This window comes from Ostrinia nubilalis, chromosome 4 (assembly GCF_963855985.1).
Source record: "Ostrinia nubilalis chromosome 4, ilOstNubi1.1, whole genome shotgun sequence".
NCBI classification, from domain to species: Eukaryota; Metazoa; Arthropoda; class Insecta; order Lepidoptera; family Crambidae; genus Ostrinia; species Ostrinia nubilalis.
In genome coordinates this window covers 12,032,052-12,051,297 of record NC_087091.1, presented here as the reverse complement: position 1 = coordinate 12,051,297, position 19,246 = coordinate 12,032,052, and the positions used below count along the sequence as shown (strand labels likewise).

Here is a 19,246-nt window from a genome sequence, read left to right as displayed (position 1 = left end):
GATTTAATTCTTTTAGCACAAAGCTTGTTCACACCATTACGAGTATTGTGTAGAAAACCGACTGTAAAACCATGTCCCAGCACGTAAGCGGTGAATTACTTCCTCACGAAGCAAAACATCTCAATGATCTACTTTCTTCACACCAATTGTCATTTCAATTTCTCACCTTGAACCAGGCAAAACACTACATAATTTTACGTAATTGCTAAATCATTATCAAACTACCGTATTCTTGCGTACACTGCGCGTACGCGTCGCATCTCGCCGGTTAACTAATATAAAAGTCGAGTGCTTCGCTCTTCGGCAACAGTTGTGTGTGGTCGGTGGGACGAAGCAAACCTTATTCAAACACAAAATGATCGCCAAAGTAAGTGGATTCCGCGACTCGCAATCCCGTTGCGAAGTAGTGAAAGGACCAAAATAGCAGTGATATGGATCGAAACGCAAGGACCTACCAAACGCGGCGTGCTCCAAATTCAAATTTCTCACAAGCGGGAACTTACATTGGATTTTTTTGGGAATTTTGCAGGAATACTCAATTTTCCTGATAGCTCAACTTTACTGTTTTTCTGACAAACGACTTGAACCTGCGTGTTCCTTGTCACGATCGCACAGCGCACGCTAAGTGGATTGCTTAACAATTTAGATCTTATCTTCTTTATTGTACATGCACTTTCCATCATTAGAAAAGTCTGAATGTAGATTTTCTCTTTGTGATTATATTTCAAGTTTGTATGTTGCACTTTAACCCTACTTCTAAACAAATACACCGACTAACTTTACACCTAATTAAAAACAGACATTTCAGACAAATGCACGCAGTTTTCGTGGTAAAAGAAAAACACTTCTCAAAAGAAAATAATAACCTCTTTATCCCAACACACGCATGTCAACTAACATCGTATTATTTTTAAAGTTTACTTTAACTCTCTTCTTTTGTATTTCTCACAACCCCATTTCATATTCATTCATCTTCGGATTTCTGCTTTTGATTAAACCGTTCCTAGGATTTGGTCCTTCGAAAACTCTATCTAACAATAGTTTCATCCCCAGGCCGCAGTTATCCTGTCCGTAGTGGCGCTAGCGTCCGCCGGCGTGCTTCAGCTGGGCGGCTACCACGGCGGCGAGGCGTACGGCCACGAAGCGGTTGCGTACGCGCCGGTCGCGCACTACGGCGGGCATGAGGACACACATGTCGACTATCACGTGAGTAACATAGCTTAGACTTCTGTAAATCTTGCTGAGATCTATTCGGTACACGTGTACCTGTTAGATCGACTACTTCATGAAAGAATAAGCTTGCGTCGAAAAAAGACTCTTTCACACCACTGCAACTCTTGTATAGCCAAGATGAACAATTAGGACCCAACAAGAGTAGGTTCAATAGTCTCGGGGCATAGTTACTTATTGTAATGGAACATTTAAAATATTTTGTCCAATTCCATCCATTGCAATACTGAAGGTATTGAACCTTTTTATGATGTTTCCATCATTTTTTCCATCTAGATATCTCTATCACTTATTATTATTGATATGATATTGGATAACTTACATTTGATACAGAATAAATAAAATATGCAATGATTTTTTTCTAGTTCAAGTGTATAATCACTGTAGCGTGTAACTCGAGTAATTCTTAAAGAAAAATAGTCCTAAAGCACGTAAAGTATTAAATACTAGGCTGTAAAATTATAACATTTCAAATAAATTACAATAAATATATCAATCATACGAATATTTGCAGTCAATTAATTAGCACTTGAAATCTAATTGAATAAAAACAAACCATTTCCTTATTTTTAAATAAACATTACGATATCAAAATCAATCGTGTTTATAATTCAAGTTGCAATATATTAAAAGCGCATTCGTCCATTACAAAATTATAATTCGCTGATGAACGCAGCACGTAACTGAAGCCGTTTGTCGTGGTTATGTATAACAAAGATATTATTAACGCTTTACATTTTGAGTAGCCTTCAACGTAAGTAATAAGAACATACATCTGCGGTAATAGTCGCAAAACTCATTATTACAACACTGTCGCACGAAATGTTCACACACTAAAAATTATAAAGAATTTGGTCAAGGACGAATCAAAAATCCACCCAAATCAAAGTTACATATCGCAATTTTCTTCTAATTAACAGTTACGTTTAGCAAATACTCGTCATATCTCAAACTAGAGTAGTCGAGCTTGCTTTGTTACCCTAGCTAAGTGTAATGACGTAATACAATAGCAAGTAACTAATTGATAGCTTGCATAAACTCGCGTGTACGATACAACACAATCAAAGCTGTTTCCGGGATACGATACCTATCTGTAGGCTCACAATCCCTCGTTGCCAGTGTTACGTCACCGTTCTCTATTGTTGAGACCTAAGATGTATTCGCTGGTAATTATTCTTTATGTCTGCTAATTTTGTCGTCATTAAAGATACGTCGTGAATCAATGGAGAGCAAAATAAAGGCAGTGCAAATAAACATATCAACAAAATTAGTGTTAGGTGCTAACTTATAAAATTACTGTTTTGTATGGAGAATTAGAAGAAATATAACTTAGAGCTAGTAACATTATGACTGTCTTATCAGCTATCAATAAACGTAGGAAATATTTAGAAGACCAATTTTCAAAAGATTCAATAAATAGAAAAAGTTTCAACAAAGAAAAACATAGAAATGAAATAAATACAAGTAGGTTCACAGGAACTATGAACTCATGAATCTGCAAGAAATTTTCGATTTCATAGGTAATCTAACTAATGGATGGGTTTTGACCGTTTCGGTACAATGAAAACCTAGCAATCTATTCGGCAAACCTACGATCAAGTTATGCGACCACTCGGCACGTCTATTGCTGCATACAAGGAATTATTGTCCGACCAATAGTCAGACATTTGTCGAAGGACTTAAATCGCCCACAAATCGTCCTACTTCGAAAATTAAAGAGCGAGCCGTGTAATTTATGAGACCGTTGTCTTTATGATTTTGTCATAAATCGAGCCGCCAGCGATTCGGACCGATTGCATAACGTGATCCTAGTCGTGACTGTGCGGCGATAACACGAGTTCCCAGGGTGTTGCGCCACGCCAGGGACATAATGACTGTCATGAAACCTGGCAAAACGAACTGTTTGCATAAACCAGCATGCACTCACGACCGCTTTAATAGTAGATGTGTATTAGCGATGTCGACCCAAATGCAGAAGGTTTGCGCAATACTATTGACAGATTTAAATAATCCAAAGTGGAGCGATTCGAAAGTGCTGGAATGTTGGACCTTCACTCTGATTGATGGGATCGCAATTGCCTATTCGATATTCAAACTGTTTTGGTTTGACTGAATTCAAATTCAGTGTTACCTAATCTGACTGAGATTCATAATCCGGCGGCAGTGCTTCAATTATTACCGTATTTATCTTTAAGTTATTTCAAAATCTGCTACATGTGTGTCAGTGGTTGCAATTGTTTTCTTTTTTTATATTAGCACAATAGCGATTGTTATCGTTCGTAATTATTGCAATGTTACCAAAATGATTTACTTGTGAGATTCAAAATACTTTTATTTGTTTCAAAACAACCTAATAACTTCATTAGTACGTCATTTACTTTTCTTTATCAAATACGCAATTAAAACACAATTTATCTAGCTGAATTAGCATTTTTATTTATGAGTAGGTACCACAATTTCATACTGAACATCAAAAATACCATGTCGACTTATAGCTAAAACTAATCAGTAATGCGCAATTTAATTTGTAATACCTTTGACATTAAAATCGTAACATGTGTCTCGTCCCTCTCAAAAGCCATTTCAACGTCTTCCGAATTCAAAACTCATGTATCATCATGTTGATTCCAGGCACACCCCAAATATGACTACTCATACTCCGTGTCGGACCCTCACACCGGAGACCACAAGACCCAGCACGAGGCCAGAGACGGCGACGTGGTGAAGGGCGAGTACTCCCTGCTGCAGCCTGATGGCTCCTTCCGCAAGGTCACCTACACCGCTGATGATCACAATGGGTAAGCACGTCATCCCTCTATGAAATTTTAAGACGACTAGGTATTACTCATAGCGGTCACAGGTCAGTAACCCTGCTCTTCGATCTTTTGTTCTCTTCTAATGCGAAGAACTTAACTACTATGCAAGCTAACTCTGTCCCTTCCACATCCACTATCACAGTCACTCTCAATTCTTAGTGTACACAATAAGCTTAAAATGACGTCTTGTACTCAATCTCATATTGTTTGATGCAGATTTTCTTACATGTGATTGTAGAAATAATATAATGGATGCAGGTCTTGCCATGCATTCATTAGATGTATTTAACAGAAATGTAGGTATGACTTTTTTAAATGGCACAGTTGCACTTGATCATTGTGAACCTTTAATCGTGACATTTTGAATGAATAGAATTCGATGTGTGCGTATTGAATGGTAGAGCAAATGTAAAGTTCAGCACATTATCGCATTGTGCTTCCAATGTGACCTATATCGTATGCATTATGTCTCATATCCACGTTTGAAGATTTAGTTGAATGATTTAATCGAGTGACTGGCGCTCGTAACTATTAACCCCTGAAGCAAATGCCATACGCGAACATTTACGTTGGGTCACGAATGTTCATACTATGTATTTTACTAACATACTAAATGTATTGTGTGGTGTGTAGTGTCCATACTGTTCCCTTGGATATGGTAAGAGAATATGCGAACATGACTAGCGTGTGTTAGGATATTTATATGTACATACCTGATTTATATTAATATTCCATGGTAAATATGTATAATTGGTACACTATTTAACTTGTTAAACACTACACACACAAAACATTGCACAGCCGCCATTTTAACTGACAGATTATTAATATAAATCAACAGTACATATAAATATCCTAACACGTGCAAGTGTGCTAAATACTCTATTTGCCTCTAATAGATCGGTGAGGATCTGACCTGCAGTGAAGACTAACGCCCGTATTCACAAATATGCTTGCTTAAGTAAAGCAGCAAATCGAATGCACAGCGTTGATTCTTCGAGCTCTGTGATTGGTTTGTGTGTGACCCTCTGCGTTCACGCGCACTGTAAGACCTCATAGTAGGATGTTCGTTAATATGGGCGTAAAAGACCTTTAGATAAATAGTAAGAATGTAATGAAAATGGATAGTAAGGAAATTAACTGAATATAATGTTTCTTGTTCACAGATTCAACGCGGTAGTCCACAACACCGCGCCCCAGCACCCCGAGTACCACTAAGCCCTAGTGCGGGCTCTTGCCACTGCCAACCATGTGATATTATTCCTTTAAAACTTATGTATAGATAGTCTTTAGTCGACATCCATTTTTTATAAGACTGCGGCGAAATAAACTGTTCGAAAAACATTTATTTTGTAATTTATTTTCTATTTTCTGACTTCCTTCTCTACCTTCCTTTCAATTGCAGTACCTACCATCAAACTAACAATCGCTTCAATATTTTTAAAAATATAATACCTTAAACTAAATAAGAAATCTCTATTTGGATAACACAAATATACTACCTACCTATTCACTGAGAATGAGAAAAAAATTAAGAAAAAATATTTTTAACCGCACGTAACAAATGGTTTTACATTATGCTGCATTTTAAAGACCATAAAGAACGTACTCACCAAGTGGAACCCTTAGCATAGTTATAAAGATTGTTTGTTTAAGCTGCGTATCAACGACACGGTTAGCAGCCTTTGTGTTAACTCGCACACCGTACTTACCTAAAGATTGTTATGAAATACATAGTTTCTTTGCTTTCGGTAACTTTAATGTAAGTAGATCAAAATATGGATCAGATTAAATCTGTTACTTGCCTGTAGATATACCTAGTTTCAAACATCCTATCTCTCATCTAGAAGAAGAAAGAGGCAGAACATATAGCGATTTTATTAATCAAAGAAAAATATTGAATTAATTTAATAATACTACATTTATTGGTTGAAAGAGCATGTAACATAACCAGCCGACTATAAAAGATACATATGTCCGTACTTGATAATCATCATCATCATCTCAGCCATAGGACGACCACTGCTGAAAGTAGGCCTCCCCCAATGTTACCCGGTTGGTAGCGGCCTGCGTCCAGCGCTTTCCTACTACCTTTATGATGTCGTCGGTCCACCTTGTGGGTGGACGTCCTACGCTGCGTTTTCCGGTACGCGGCCTCCACTCCAGAACCTTATTGCTGCCCCTTCGGCCGTCACGGCTCAGTACTTGCTAATACATATGTAATATAAATGCGAAAGAAACTTTCCGTTTAACTGTTACCTTTTCAAGCTTAAACCAATGAACCGATTTAGATGAAATTGGTAGAGAGATAGTTCAGGACCCAGGGGAAAACATACGATAGTTTTGTCCCGTTTTTTTCGGTGTCAGACCGGCGACGCTGCAAGAAAAAACTAGTAATTGCGTCACAAACCAAAATTAAGCTTTTTCATGCCCAAATGCCATTACTTAATTCAAACGAGGTCCAATGTTGTTCAAAAAGTAATAAGAATGGGATATTTATAGCCATTACAAAAATCTGAAAAAAATTGGGTAGGCAGGTAGCTTAATTCTTCACTAATGAAACTGGTAAAAAAATCACTTAAGTTCACCGTAGCGTTAAAAAACTACATTCACCTGAACACGACCAGCAGCCATAGGTCCACTGCTGAATATAGGAATCCCTCGATTATTTTCAGATTAACACTATCTTTACTATACTTATAGTCCAGTCAAATTAGACATGACCCCTGCATTAATTCGCATACAGCTGAAAATTGGTACGAATGTTCGGAGCACCATTATGAATTAACTGTGAAAAGTCCCCATCGATCCGACATGTGCTAAAAAAAAAATTCAAGGTCAAACTTAAAAAATACGGGTTTTTGATATTTTCAGCTAAACGGTAAGTTTTATCACAAAAATATGTATGACAAGGTTTAAGACCATACAATTATCTATCAAAATTGTCTATACACTTTCTCCTAAGAGTCAGCGTTTCTGAGATTCGATGATCCAAAGAGTCAAAAAAGTGTTTTTTTCATAACGGTCTTACACATAAATCCAATGTGATATCGCCTCGTGTCACGACTCAGCATTGTATCATGATGTGTTGTCGACGTCAAATATAAAATGATCAACCTCAATGTCGTCTGTCATCTTTAATTATCGAAAAATGGGTGCAACTTTGACGAAGGACTGCGCCATGAGTTTCTAAGATACGAAGTTTTCGTGTTTATTATGTTTAAGAGCTCTTATATGCACACGTTACTACTCTACTTGTAACTCTATGGTCACTCTTTTAGCCCGACCAAGTTAGACAGTCCAGGTTATAATAATTCGCATAGAGCTGAAAATTTGTGTGAAAGTTGAGAACACCATCATAAATGAAATGTCAAAAGTCCCCGACGATCCGTCATTTTAAAAAAAAGTTTTCGACGTCCCAAGTTTTTTGCATTTTTTGGCCAAGTAGTAAACTTATCATAAAAATAGATAAAAAATAATAGTAGATCATAAAATTATCTATTAAAATTGTCTTTGCCCCTTTTTCCTAAGAGTCACCGATTATGAGGTAGAACGAATCAAAAAGTTAGTAAAGATGTTCTCGTTAAATGCACATGTTTCCACAACACCTATGATGGTTATTTGGCGCATTTTTTTACCAGGTTTCCCCAGTAGGCCTTTTTTAGGATGTATTTGTTATCCTGTTCAATTCAAAACTATTTTAATAGAGTTGAAGTTGTGGACTTGTGGAGTAGTTAACAGAATGCGAATTCTTCAACTTTTTGCATCGTTACCACATTAACGGTGACTCTTAGGAAAAAGGGGCAAAGACAATTTTAATAGATAATTTTATGATCTACTACTATTTCTTGTCATTTCTTATGATAAGTTTACTGTTTGGCGGAAAAATGCAAAAAACTTGGACTTCGTAAATTTTTTTTTCAAATGACGGATCGTTGGGGACTTTTGACATTTCATTAAGGATGGTGTTCTCAACATTCACACAAATTTTCAGCTCTATGCAAATTATTATAACCTGGATTTTCTGACTTGACTGGGCTAAAAGAGTGACCATAGAGTTACAAGTAGAGTAGTGACGTGTGCATATAAGAGCTCTTAAACGTAATAGACACGAAAACTTCGTATCTTAGAAACTCACGGTGCAGTCCTTCGTCAAAGTTGCACCCATTTTTCGATAATTAAAGATGACAGACGACATTGAGGTTGATCATTTTATATTTGACGTTGACAACACATCATGATACAATGCTGAGTCGTGACACGAGGCGATATCACATTGGATTTATGTGTAAGACCGTTATGAAGAAAACACTTTTTTGACTCTTCGGATCATCGAATCTCAGAAACGCTGACACTTAGGAGAAAGTGTATAGACAATTTTGATAGATAATTGTATGGTCTTAAACCTTGTCATACATATTTTTGTGATAAAACTTACCGTTTGGCTGAAAATCTCAAAAACCCGTATTTTTTAACTTTGACATAGAATTTTTTTTTTAGCACATGTCGGATCGATGGGGACTTTTCACAGTTAATTCATAATGGTGCTCCGAACATTCGTACCAATTTTCAGCTGTATGCGAATTAATGCAGGGGTCACGTCTAATTTGACTGGACTATTAAGTTTGTCACGATAAATAAAAGTCTCATAAAAAATAGCGTCACATAATTAACAATTAATGTACCTAATTTATACGATACAAATAAGAAGCTTAGTGCAATTTAAAACAACAAGCAGAAAAAAAGATTAACAGTATCTTCATTAGGTAATCGTTACAGTAAGTAATTAGTAATAACACTCACAACAGTCTTGAGACAGCATCGGAGAAATATTGCAGGAAGTAAGTATATTTCAAGGATGCCAACACCTCATCTAAGATAATTTAAATTTGAAAGAGACACCTTGTCACGTAGCTCTTGTTTATTTTACATACCTACTCTGAAAAAATAATAATTGCGTAAAATCTTGTCGCTCAAAAAGTATTTTATTATAATTATACTAGCGACCCGCCCTGACTTCGGACGGGTGCTAAGTATACTTAAAAAAACCTTTCTCTTGAATCACTTTTCCTATTGGAAAAAAACGCTAACAAATTATTGTAGAAAAAATATGCTTGTTTGTAAGTAATTACATAAATACTTTCCACACCTACTGAACCAATCCAAATATCAATATTAATTCACAATTATTTAATACCTTCTACCTAGTACACAAAGTGAGAATTATACACCTATCTGCTCGATGGATGGTATATAGAGATCTTCCTAGTCTAGCTAACAGCAGCTGGGTAAAAAAGCGGAAAGCGAGCTTTGTGAAACTTCGTAGATATGTACGTCTAGCAGTGCCATTGCCTGAAAGAATACTCATACTAGTCGAAACATTTAACAAAGTTCACTCCATGGTGAATAGGTATAAAGTATTGTAAGTAGAGTTACGGTAAAATACTAAGTTTGTTGCATGTTTTAAAAAACAAAGCAAAATTCTCGTGCGATATTAAACTTCGTACTTCGTCTTCGTAACTTCACTTGAATCGAATGAATTAATGGATAACAATGACATTATGAATTTTGTACATTAAAAGTACTATACTAAAGTATTAAATTTTTATTTTTCCTCATAGTAGTACAAAACACTGAACTGAACAATAGCTTATTATTTTTTTCGCAGCACAATCAGTAAAACGAAAGTCGTTGCTAACAGATTTTGTGTAGGCATCCCCCAAAATTAATTTACCAAAAACTGAAGCGAATAAATAGGCACTTTATTGATTGTAAGTTAATAGCATGAAAAACTTACAATATAGGTCGGTACATAATAATTCAATACAAATCCTATATGTCCGTAAATTTTGTAACAAATAGTATCTACCTAAATAGGAAATTTACACCTCATTTATTTAGCGTAAGTTAAGTAAAGCGTAAGGTAAGCATAGAATAAGTTTCTATGTACAGTAGCTTAAAGGTCTATTATATTACTCGTGTTTACTGTGAACACCTACTCAGAATCGCACAGGCACAATAAAGTAAAACGATTACGTCAAAGATTTCCTGGTAGACCAACCGCGTCTCACTCACTGCAAAGGATAAAGGAATAGATAAATATTTCCCAGTGTCGTTGCACAAGTTACGCACTGAGCGGACTACTGAAACAAAACCTAATGTCACACCGAATTAACAGCTTTTTGTAACAACCGAGTTCTGAATAGGATAGAGAAACGGAGCCTGTGTTAAATCTTCATTAACATTTTAATTGTTCACCTCTATTCATCTACTCAACGACATTGGTGGTTTGTTTCGGTATTACCGAACAGCATATTTTAAGATAAACAAAGCACCTTTTATAAGAGGGGACATTCACAAAAATATCAGTAATCTTCCACAGATCACCAGGAAAGATGATCCTCAAAGTAAGTAGGCATCCTAACCCAATAAAACTTGTGAGAGTTCATAATTTCAATGTAAATATTTTTCTTTCAGATCGCAGCCATCGGGTTGGTCACGGCTCTTGTATGGTTACAAGGTGCTAATGGAGCTTCCTACTCGAAAGTTTACGTCCAGTCTGGTGGCCCAGATGTAGTTCCATTGGAATATTATAATTATGGTGCTCCGCCCGTGATCTCAGATCCCCAAATAGCTCGCTTATCAGCAGCGCCTATTGGATCAATCGTACCTGTTCAAACGGTATCCAATGTAATACCGCCTTGCGTCTCGCCGTGTGTGGTCTCTGGTCCTAGCATTGCCCCAGTTGCTCCAGTCCCCAGTGCTAAGATTGTTTCCTACAACTCTCCACAAATTCCTGTTGTGGTTGCGGCAAACAAGGACGTATGTATTATTTTGTATTTAATTACTTTAAATACATAAAAGGATATTAATGCATTATTCATTCTCATTTCAGCATGGTTATGAATATTCTTACGTAGTATACGATGAAAATACTGGCGATAGAAAAGCCCAACGTGAACTAAGTGATGGCGCTGTAGTCCGTGGAGAGTACTCATTTTTGCAACCCGACGGGTACGTTCGGGAAGTGCAATATACAGCTGACGATTTGACGGGGTAATGTCTTAAATATTAATGTATGGAAGCTCATGCAATTATACAAATAAATCGCCAGTAATACATTTCTTACCTATGTTTTTTTTATAGATTCAATGTCGTCGTGAAAAGCATTTTGCCCGAGACTGTTAAAAAACCCGAAAAAGGTGAGCAAGCTCCGTGTCCTATTGTGAAACATGAAGATTTAAAAGTAAACGTATCAACTGATGCTCCATCTCATGATGATCATGGGCATGAAGGGCATGACCATGGACCTGAAGGTCACGACCATGGACACGAAGGTCATGACCATGGGCCTGAAGGACACGACCACGGGCACGAAGGTCATGATCATGGACCTGAAGGACACGACCACGGACACGAAGGCCATGACCATGGACCTGAGGGACACGATCATGGACACGAAGGTCATGACCACGGACCCGAAGGTCATGACCACGTGCACGTTGAATTAGTAGAAGTCAAGGAACCCACACATGAAGCAGTCGTTGTAGAGCACACAGAGCCTGAACATGAAGCTGTTCAAGAACACGAGCTTGTTCACGAGCCAGAACCTGAACAAGCGCATGTTGAACAAATCCCCATAACAGAGCATGCTCCCGAACCAGAGCACGAGCATCCCCATGCTCCTGTGCCAGCCGTGGAACAAGTTGAAGTACATTCCGAAATCCCAGCGGTCACGCACGAAGCAGTGGTAGAAGTAGTTGACGTGCCACACCAGGATCCATCCCCCAATGTGTTAGTACCTTATGATGAGGTACTCCGATGCTTACAAGCCAAATCTCAATCACAAAAGGGATTGAGCTTTTCTCCACTAACTTACATTATTTTGCCAGCTTCTCAACGCCCATGTTAAATAAATCTCACAGATCTAGTCTCTATTACCAATTATTTTGTCACAACTATGAGTTTGATTCGATGCATTAATTTCAATGGCTGTTTTGTTTAAGTTTATGAATAAAATGTATGTTAAATTTTTGTTTCTTTTTTTAATGTACTTAAAAATCACGCACACATCCCAATCTCATTTAAATGCATTTTAATCAAAAATATTACACACAATGAAAATAACGCTGTATAAAAAAATTCGTTAAAGAAGTGAGTTTATTATTTCACTGGCTACTTACTATATCTATTACTAAACATAATAGAGTAGCGCCAAAATAGAAATATAATTGACAACACTACCACTTTGATAGCCTATCGATCAAAATCAACCTTGGAACTTTTAACTCGGCCTAATGTTGATCGATAAAGTCCTCTCATTATAATTTGTTTACGAATATATTCTAGCATTGTAATAAGTATCGATTGATGAAAAAAACTTAATATCGTTTTTAAATATGAAGTATCAATTAATATTAAGTCATTAGTGGTCACATGATTTAAAAAAAAGTAGAGTTATTAGGGCGATGTCCGTATTTTATTTTCATCTGAGAGCATGAATCTAATAAAGCAAGAAATACATATCTCTATAATAAAATAACTTATTTCAGTACATTACGTTAATAAGCTGTCTACGTACATAGACAAGTAGCGGTTGCTTAAAAAAATAACATGCATAAATTTAGTTTCTAAACAACTTATTAAAAAATTTAATAACGTTTTCGCAGTCTTAAAAAATTAGGGCAGGCAATACTTAACTTCCACGTCCAAACTAACGCAAGAAACTAAATAGTTAACACTCACGACCAAGGTAAGCAGAATAGTTTAGAGTTTCAAAACTACTATATTTTCTCAAGCGAAAACATTAAAAACAACGTTTAGGCGTGTTAAGTCCGTAATAAATAAACAACCATTTGCAATATTTCTAATACTACGAATTAGGTACTTAAGAAACTGCGTCGACATTAAACAAAATAAATAGTTTATTGCGACTCTTTTTGGCCATCTTACTCAATACTAAGGGTCATGCTATGATCATTATCCATTATCTAGTATGACACACTTACATTAACTTTCTGGAACATTCCAGAATGCCTTTATACACGCTACTTGACATACCTTCTCTACTATACTTTCAACGCCTCTACAATGTATTCATTATTAGTTGGGCAAAGTCTTTTCGTACAGCCTATGAGCAAAGGATTTATGCAACTTACTAGTGTAGAGCAAGCTATACGACATTCACTCGAGCGAGTTAAATGTTCAATTTGCTAATTAAATACCTAACGTAAAGGAAGTAAAAATGCGATTTACTTAGATATTTTTGAAACCTTAATCTTTAAATCATAGTATGAATCACAAGGTATACTACCAAAATGTTAATGATTCGAAATGCAGCAAGCACATAAAAAACTTTGCTGTTGCCATATTAAAATTTATCAATTCTAAAAGGGAATAATTTTTAAATCAAGTAAGATCTATATTAAATAAATGTATACCCTATAGATAACGCACAATTGGTTATTATAGTGTCACCTGGACTTAATTAAACACATTTGCATGCTAATTAAACTTCAATCTTGTTTTTTGTACATTAACCTAAATCAATTAATGTAGGGTTTATTTTAAGAGCCAGTAAGGCCAGCAAGGCAAATAACCTACGGATACAAACATAACATTCTTTTCTTTCAATGCTAATTTGTCGCCACGCTAATTTTACTTCGAATGCTTGCCCCTGAACGCCTATAAAAAGTCACTTCAAATAACTATCGGAATCAACAACCAAAAATAAACCGCGCAGCTTAAAACGGTCAATGTCCCGTTTCCATTATTGGTACCTTTAGTAAGGATCTTTAATTGTATTCTCATCATCATTTCAGGATAAGGTCGACGGTCCACCAGGTGGACGTCACACGCTGCGTTTTCCGGTACGTGGCCTCCACTCCAGAACCTTGTTGCCCATCGGCCGTCAGTTCTGCGTACCTACTATGTGCCCTGCCCATAATTGTAGCTTCCATTCATATTAACTAGATCCTGTTAACGTCAATAAAATATTACGGATAATCAATATCCGCATTATGTTTTCCGCCTGCACAGTCATTCTCGTATCCGACCCCTAGGGTTACAGCTATAACAATGGTAATTACACTATCTCAAAAACGATATCGCATAACGCGAGCTCGCGTGAACCGTCGAATAGACAGTGATTAACGGGTCCGTATTAATATCGGAACAATGTGCGACCTTGGAGGTGTCAAAGTTAAGTCAAGGCGCCGCGCATTTCTCCGCCCCACCGGCCGCGCACGCGTCGGCTGCGTTCTATAAAACCATTCTGCAGGACCGTTGACATCAATCAACTCTAGGTTGTTATACACTAAACACAAAATGTTCAGCAAAGTAAGTTAATAATAATATTAAAATTATTAATAATATAAAAATATATTTGATAAAAAGTATAATTAAAATTAAAACAAATCGAATTTTCTATTATTGGAATTTGATCAAAATCAAAATAAGATCTACATGGTTTGGAATAGGCCCAATTATATCAAAATAAAGCTGATATTCATAAATTACCTTTACTTCCAGATCGTAGCTTTCAGCGCCCTCTTGGCCGCGGCCAACGCTGGTCTCTTCGGGCACGCCACCTCGCACCAGAGCATCGTCCGCCACGACGAGCACCACGCGCCGGCCCACTACGCCGCGCCTGTGGTCCACGCCGCCCCAGTGGCTCACTACGCCGCCCCAGTCGTCCACGCCGCCCCAGTCGCTCACTACGCCCCGGTCGCTTACGCCGCCCCTGCTGCTCACTACGCGCATGACGAATACGTAAGTACTAGTACACATAATGTACCAAACTTCTAGATATTAATATTCATCGTGAATTCATTCATTTACAGCTCTATTACCCATTTGTTAAGCGAAATGAGCCTTTAACATTATTTTATTTATCACGCTTCACCACTCTGATTTTCCTGATTAAGACCAAGTTCTGAATTATATCGCGTACTTATTATCTATTTATTATTATTTTAGTAATTCAGATGCTTCAGTAATTTTCAATTTTTTAAACACTTTTCTGACTGGCCTCACACGAAACAAAACTTGAACAATGGCATACATTGTGAACACGCATAATTTGCTCATTACCTACACTAATATTTGCCTCCCAGCATTGATTATGCTACAATATCTATGAAATTGCTATCCAACTGATGGCCACCGATTGCTTTCACAGGCTCACCCTAAATACGACTACGAATACTCAGTGGCCGACCCCCACACCGGCGACCACAAGTCCCAGCACGAGTCCCGCGACGGCGACTCCGTCCATGGTTACTACTCCCTGGTCCAGCCTGACGGCTCCGTCCGCAAGGTCGAGTACACCGCTGACGCACACAACGGGTAAGATATCAAAACTTAAAAAGACTCAACAATCTTCATAATTCAATTTTAAAAAATATACCTACATAAAGCTGCATACAAAGTTGTAGTTTCAACAAAAAGACAAACACAAACGATAAACATCAAGCTATTGAAGACCATAAAAAACTAAGCCTGACGAAAAAATCAATTTTCTTTTTTATAGAGAGAGCTTTGTCTTCAGACTTTGTGAAAACATACTCACTCAGACATAAACATCTGACCTACCAGTGACGTGATAACTTTTATCGGCGTCAAAATGTATGGGCAAAATCGATAAAATGACGCGATATCGCTTATCGCGGCGCGCATCCTAGGCCTACTAACTTTGACACCACATTTTTGTATCTCAAATTAAGCGCCATGAAAATGCGACAAATATACAATTTATTAGTAAAATAAAATTAACCTACACCACATTTTATTTACGACTTTTAACCCAATCTTTTCTTGTTTCAGTTTCAACGCCGTAGTCCACAACACCGCCCCCATCGTCCACGCCGCCCCTGCGCACGACTACCACCATTACTAAGCTAAATAATTACATTTTGCCCTGATTCATGTGTGACTGAGCGATCTATTTATACTTTTGTATACTGTGTGCTAGGAAAAGCTGATTGTTCTGTAAATAAAGTATGGTTGAGCTTTTTTCATAAAACATTATTTTTATTATAACCCATCCTATACAAGAGTTATGTCATTCGTTTATCCCAACATTATATTATACAGCTTTATTAAAAAAACATTACACATATTTAGTTAACTGACAGTTTTCTCATTTTCTGACATAGCTTAAAAGCAAGATATCGATATTCCAAAGACTATGAGAGCTATATGCGATTTTCCTGATACATCTGAATAAATCTGTAGATTTATTACATAAACATAAGTTTAGTTAGATGATAAGTGGAGACCATAACTAAACCAAAAAAAAAATGTTTACTCAAACCTAGAAGAGCTCTTAATTCTGAAAACAAAGGTTTTTGTCAATCTTTGTTACGAGAAAAAGATCCTACATCGAACTGTACTTCTACTCCACCATAAAAACCAATGATACAGAGTAGGTACAGAGTAAAATATATTTAGGAGAAAGAAATGAAAACAAAACATTGATCACATCAGTTTTTCAGTTGGCAAAACGAGCTTTAATTTTACTCTATCATGTGGGATGCAACCACTGAGGCCATTATCCGGGTATCGACATTAAAAACTGCCATAGGCTGCTTATTGCATAGCTTAATTTGACCACAGAATAATAATAAGTTGATTTGACCAACAGCTTAACATTTAATCACAGAGTAGTTATTTCCCGACAATTAGGTTGATTACAATCTGCAGTCTCCTGACCAATGCGATACGATTACTTACCTAATTTTTCAAATCAAATCAAATCATTTATTCAATTTTTATTTCCGCTTTTGGATACTATATCTAACGACCCCCGGATTAGGTCAAATTCCAGAAATACTATAACAACTTATATCTTAATAACAAAATATTAAATAAAGGCTAATATTGTGAAATATTATAAGAGCAAACCTGAGAAAAATCTCTCTCTAAGCGACTTCATACCTTAGTAACTTCAAAGAATTCGTAACACTTTACAGCATACAGAAGTTTGTAATAAACAATGACTTATTCCTTGTCGTCGAATTCTTAAAATTATAATTATAGAACAATGCTGAACCAAAAATTATCAGACTGTAACAATAAACACGTTTTCAATGACTAACTATTATACAATTCTTTATCTCCCTTTTTGTAAAGAAGCTTTTATATTCAGTGTGATTTTACAGATTTGTAAACTGTTATTATAATTTAACATATTTATGTATTCAATAAGTTGATTATTGAAGCGTTGATGTCTGATCTAGGAAAAGTTACACAGTTATCTAGTTCCATAAGTAAAATATATTTTTTACTTAAAATCATCATCATCATCTCAACCATAGGACATCCACTGCTGAACATAGGCTTCCCCCAATGCTTTCCATGTTGCCCGGTTGGTAGCGGCCTGCGTCCAGCGCCTTCCTGCTACCTTTAAGATGTCGTCGATCCACCTTGTGGGTGGACGTCCCACGCTGCGTTACTTAAAATCACCTAGCATTAATTTTAGGTTCAAATCATAATATCGAAACAAAACCGATGACACACTAAGGCGAGGTTGCACCTCGTAAGACCGAAGAGCAAATTTTGTCGACTTCTAAGTATCGCCGAATGTGCTTTCAGAAGAACGAACAATTTGAAGTCGTAAACGCCGAGCACTTCGAGTAAAAAATTTTCTATGTTAGAGATTTTCTTTTGCACCCATATTTTCAGGGACCCTATATAATAGTGCATAGAGCTTATTTTAGGTAAAAAATAATAAAAAAATGTTTTCTCTTAAAAGAACATTCGGTATTACAGACTTTAAAAAGAAAAAGTAAATAAATTGTATTTTATACTTTAAATTAAGACATAAATGTAACCTCCTTAATAAATTAATACTACATAAAGATACAATAATGATATAAATAAATGTAACTGAAAAGGCACAAGTATTTTAATTTTATTTAATGTTTCATTATTAGTACTTTTAAAAGTACTATCGGCTTTATAACATACAATAATGATAGGTTAGAATGTATAAGAAGTAAAGTGAATATTCATGTTAATTATAATATTTATTAAACTAAAAATCAGAACGTTCTCATTGTAAATTTTCTCAATCATATCATAATTTTAATAGTCCAATATTCAATCCATCTCAATAGAAAAAATATACAAAAATAAAACTTTCACCATCAAGACCGAATGTTCCTTGCAAAGAACTATTATTTTCAAACGAAAAAAAAATCTTACAAAACTTCTTCGAATTGGTAAAAATATTTTTTTTGCTTGTTAAGCAGTATTTTAACTTAAATTATACTGGTTAGTTTTTCAATTAAACTACGTTTACGTGAAGAAAAAAAATTAATCGTACATCACGTCCTCTCGGAAGAACCACCTTGTCAAAGAAAAATGATAATTTGACAGTGACATTTTGTTTTTTTTACATTAATAAGTTCGGATACCTGATTTTGAATACTTTAAGCCATAGACTATCACTCTTTTTATTCAATAGGCTCGAATTTTTTAACTTAAAATTATCGCTAAAGTTTTAGTTCCTCTGAGGGCACATCCGGCGATACTTACAATTCACCTCCGAAAATGTCTCGGCGTTACTGACTACAAAGTTTCAGTTCCTTCTGAGGCACATCCGGGCTTACGAGGTTAACCACAGCATACATAATAGTAGCTCTTTAACTTTGACAAACGACAAAAATCTGTCAAACTCCATACAAAAACACCGGTTATCGTTATAGTTACGGTCCAAGTTAGGTGGTGCAACTCAGCCTTAAATTAATTACTAAACTGTTAATTAGCTTAGGTTCAACTAATTAATAGTTCTAGTACTCGTATATTAGGTGTTGAAATGGGTAAATGTTTAGATTGAATGATAACGAAATATCATGTAGGTATTTTATTTCCTAAGCGTGAGGGTTACAGTAAGTGCTGCGAAATATTTGACATTATTAGCACTTTAACCGGAACAGTATATTGCTGGAAAGAGTTTGAAATCATTAGAAACATTTTCATAGTAACATACGTTCGTTCGTTAGTTCGTTTCGGCCGAAAGACGTCCACAGCTGGACAAAGGCCTCCTCCAAGGATTTCCACAAACACCGGTCCTGCGCCGCTCGCATCCAGGCACCTCCCGCGACCTTCACCAGACCTTCGGTCCACCTAGTGGGAGGCCTGCCCACGCCAAGTCTTCCGGTTCGTGGTCGCCACTCAAGAACTTTCCTGCCCCAGCA

At 36.5% G+C, this 19,246-nt stretch overlaps 3 protein-coding genes across 3 annotated transcripts; all 3 read left to right on the top strand.

The window, feature by feature from the left end:
- Positions 1 to 267: 267 nt before the first annotated feature.
- On the top strand, positions 268 to 5,390 carry LOC135071174 (cuticle protein 7-like). Its single transcript, XM_063964943.1, has 4 exons — positions 268 to 367; positions 1,054 to 1,206; positions 3,862 to 4,028; positions 5,213 to 5,390. The coding sequence occupies exons 1-4, from the start codon at positions 356 to 358 to the stop codon at positions 5,262 to 5,264; spliced, it is 384 nt and encodes a 127-aa protein (XP_063821013.1). The 5' UTR covers positions 268 to 355; the 3' UTR covers positions 5,265 to 5,390.
- Positions 5,391 to 10,363: 4,973 nt separating this feature from the next.
- Positions 10,364 to 12,080, top strand: LOC135071139 (uncharacterized histidine-rich protein DDB_G0274557-like). Its single transcript, XM_063964907.1, has 4 exons — positions 10,364 to 10,453; positions 10,524 to 10,868; positions 10,942 to 11,102; positions 11,193 to 12,080. The coding sequence occupies exons 1-4, from the start codon at positions 10,442 to 10,444 to the stop codon at positions 11,956 to 11,958; spliced, it is 1,284 nt and encodes a 427-aa protein (XP_063820977.1). The 5' UTR covers positions 10,364 to 10,441; the 3' UTR covers positions 11,959 to 12,080.
- Positions 12,081 to 14,302: 2,222 nt separating this feature from the next.
- On the top strand, positions 14,303 to 16,068 carry LOC135071160 (cuticle protein 7-like). Its single transcript, XM_063964929.1, has 4 exons — positions 14,303 to 14,384; positions 14,577 to 14,816; positions 15,226 to 15,392; positions 15,870 to 16,068. The coding sequence occupies exons 1-4, from the start codon at positions 14,373 to 14,375 to the stop codon at positions 15,940 to 15,942; spliced, it is 492 nt and encodes a 163-aa protein (XP_063820999.1). The 5' UTR covers positions 14,303 to 14,372; the 3' UTR covers positions 15,943 to 16,068.
- The last annotated feature ends 3,178 nt before the right edge of the window (positions 16,069 to 19,246 follow it).

Coding starts and splice junctions, on each gene's coding strand:
- LOC135071160 (XM_063964929.1), top strand. Junction 14,817..15,225: donor ACTACGCGCATGACGAATAC/GTAAGTACTAGT, acceptor TTGCTTTCACAG/GCTCACCCTAAATACGACTA. Junction 15,393..15,869: donor ACCGCTGACGCACACAACGG/GTAAGATATCAA, acceptor TTCTTGTTTCAG/TTTCAACGCCGTAGTCCACA.
- LOC135071139 (XM_063964907.1), top strand. Junction 10,869..10,941: donor TGGTTGCGGCAAACAAGGAC/GTATGTATTATT, acceptor TTCTCATTTCAG/CATGGTTATGAATATTCTTA. Junction 11,103..11,192: donor ACAGCTGACGATTTGACGGG/GTAATGTCTTAA, acceptor TTTTTTTTATAG/ATTCAATGTCGTCGTGAAAA.
- LOC135071174 (XM_063964943.1), top strand. Junction 1,207..3,861: donor ACACACATGTCGACTATCAC/GTGAGTAACATA, acceptor TGTTGATTCCAG/GCACACCCCAAATATGACTA. Junction 4,029..5,212: donor ACCGCTGATGATCACAATGG/GTAAGCACGTCA, acceptor TCTTGTTCACAG/ATTCAACGCGGTAGTCCACA.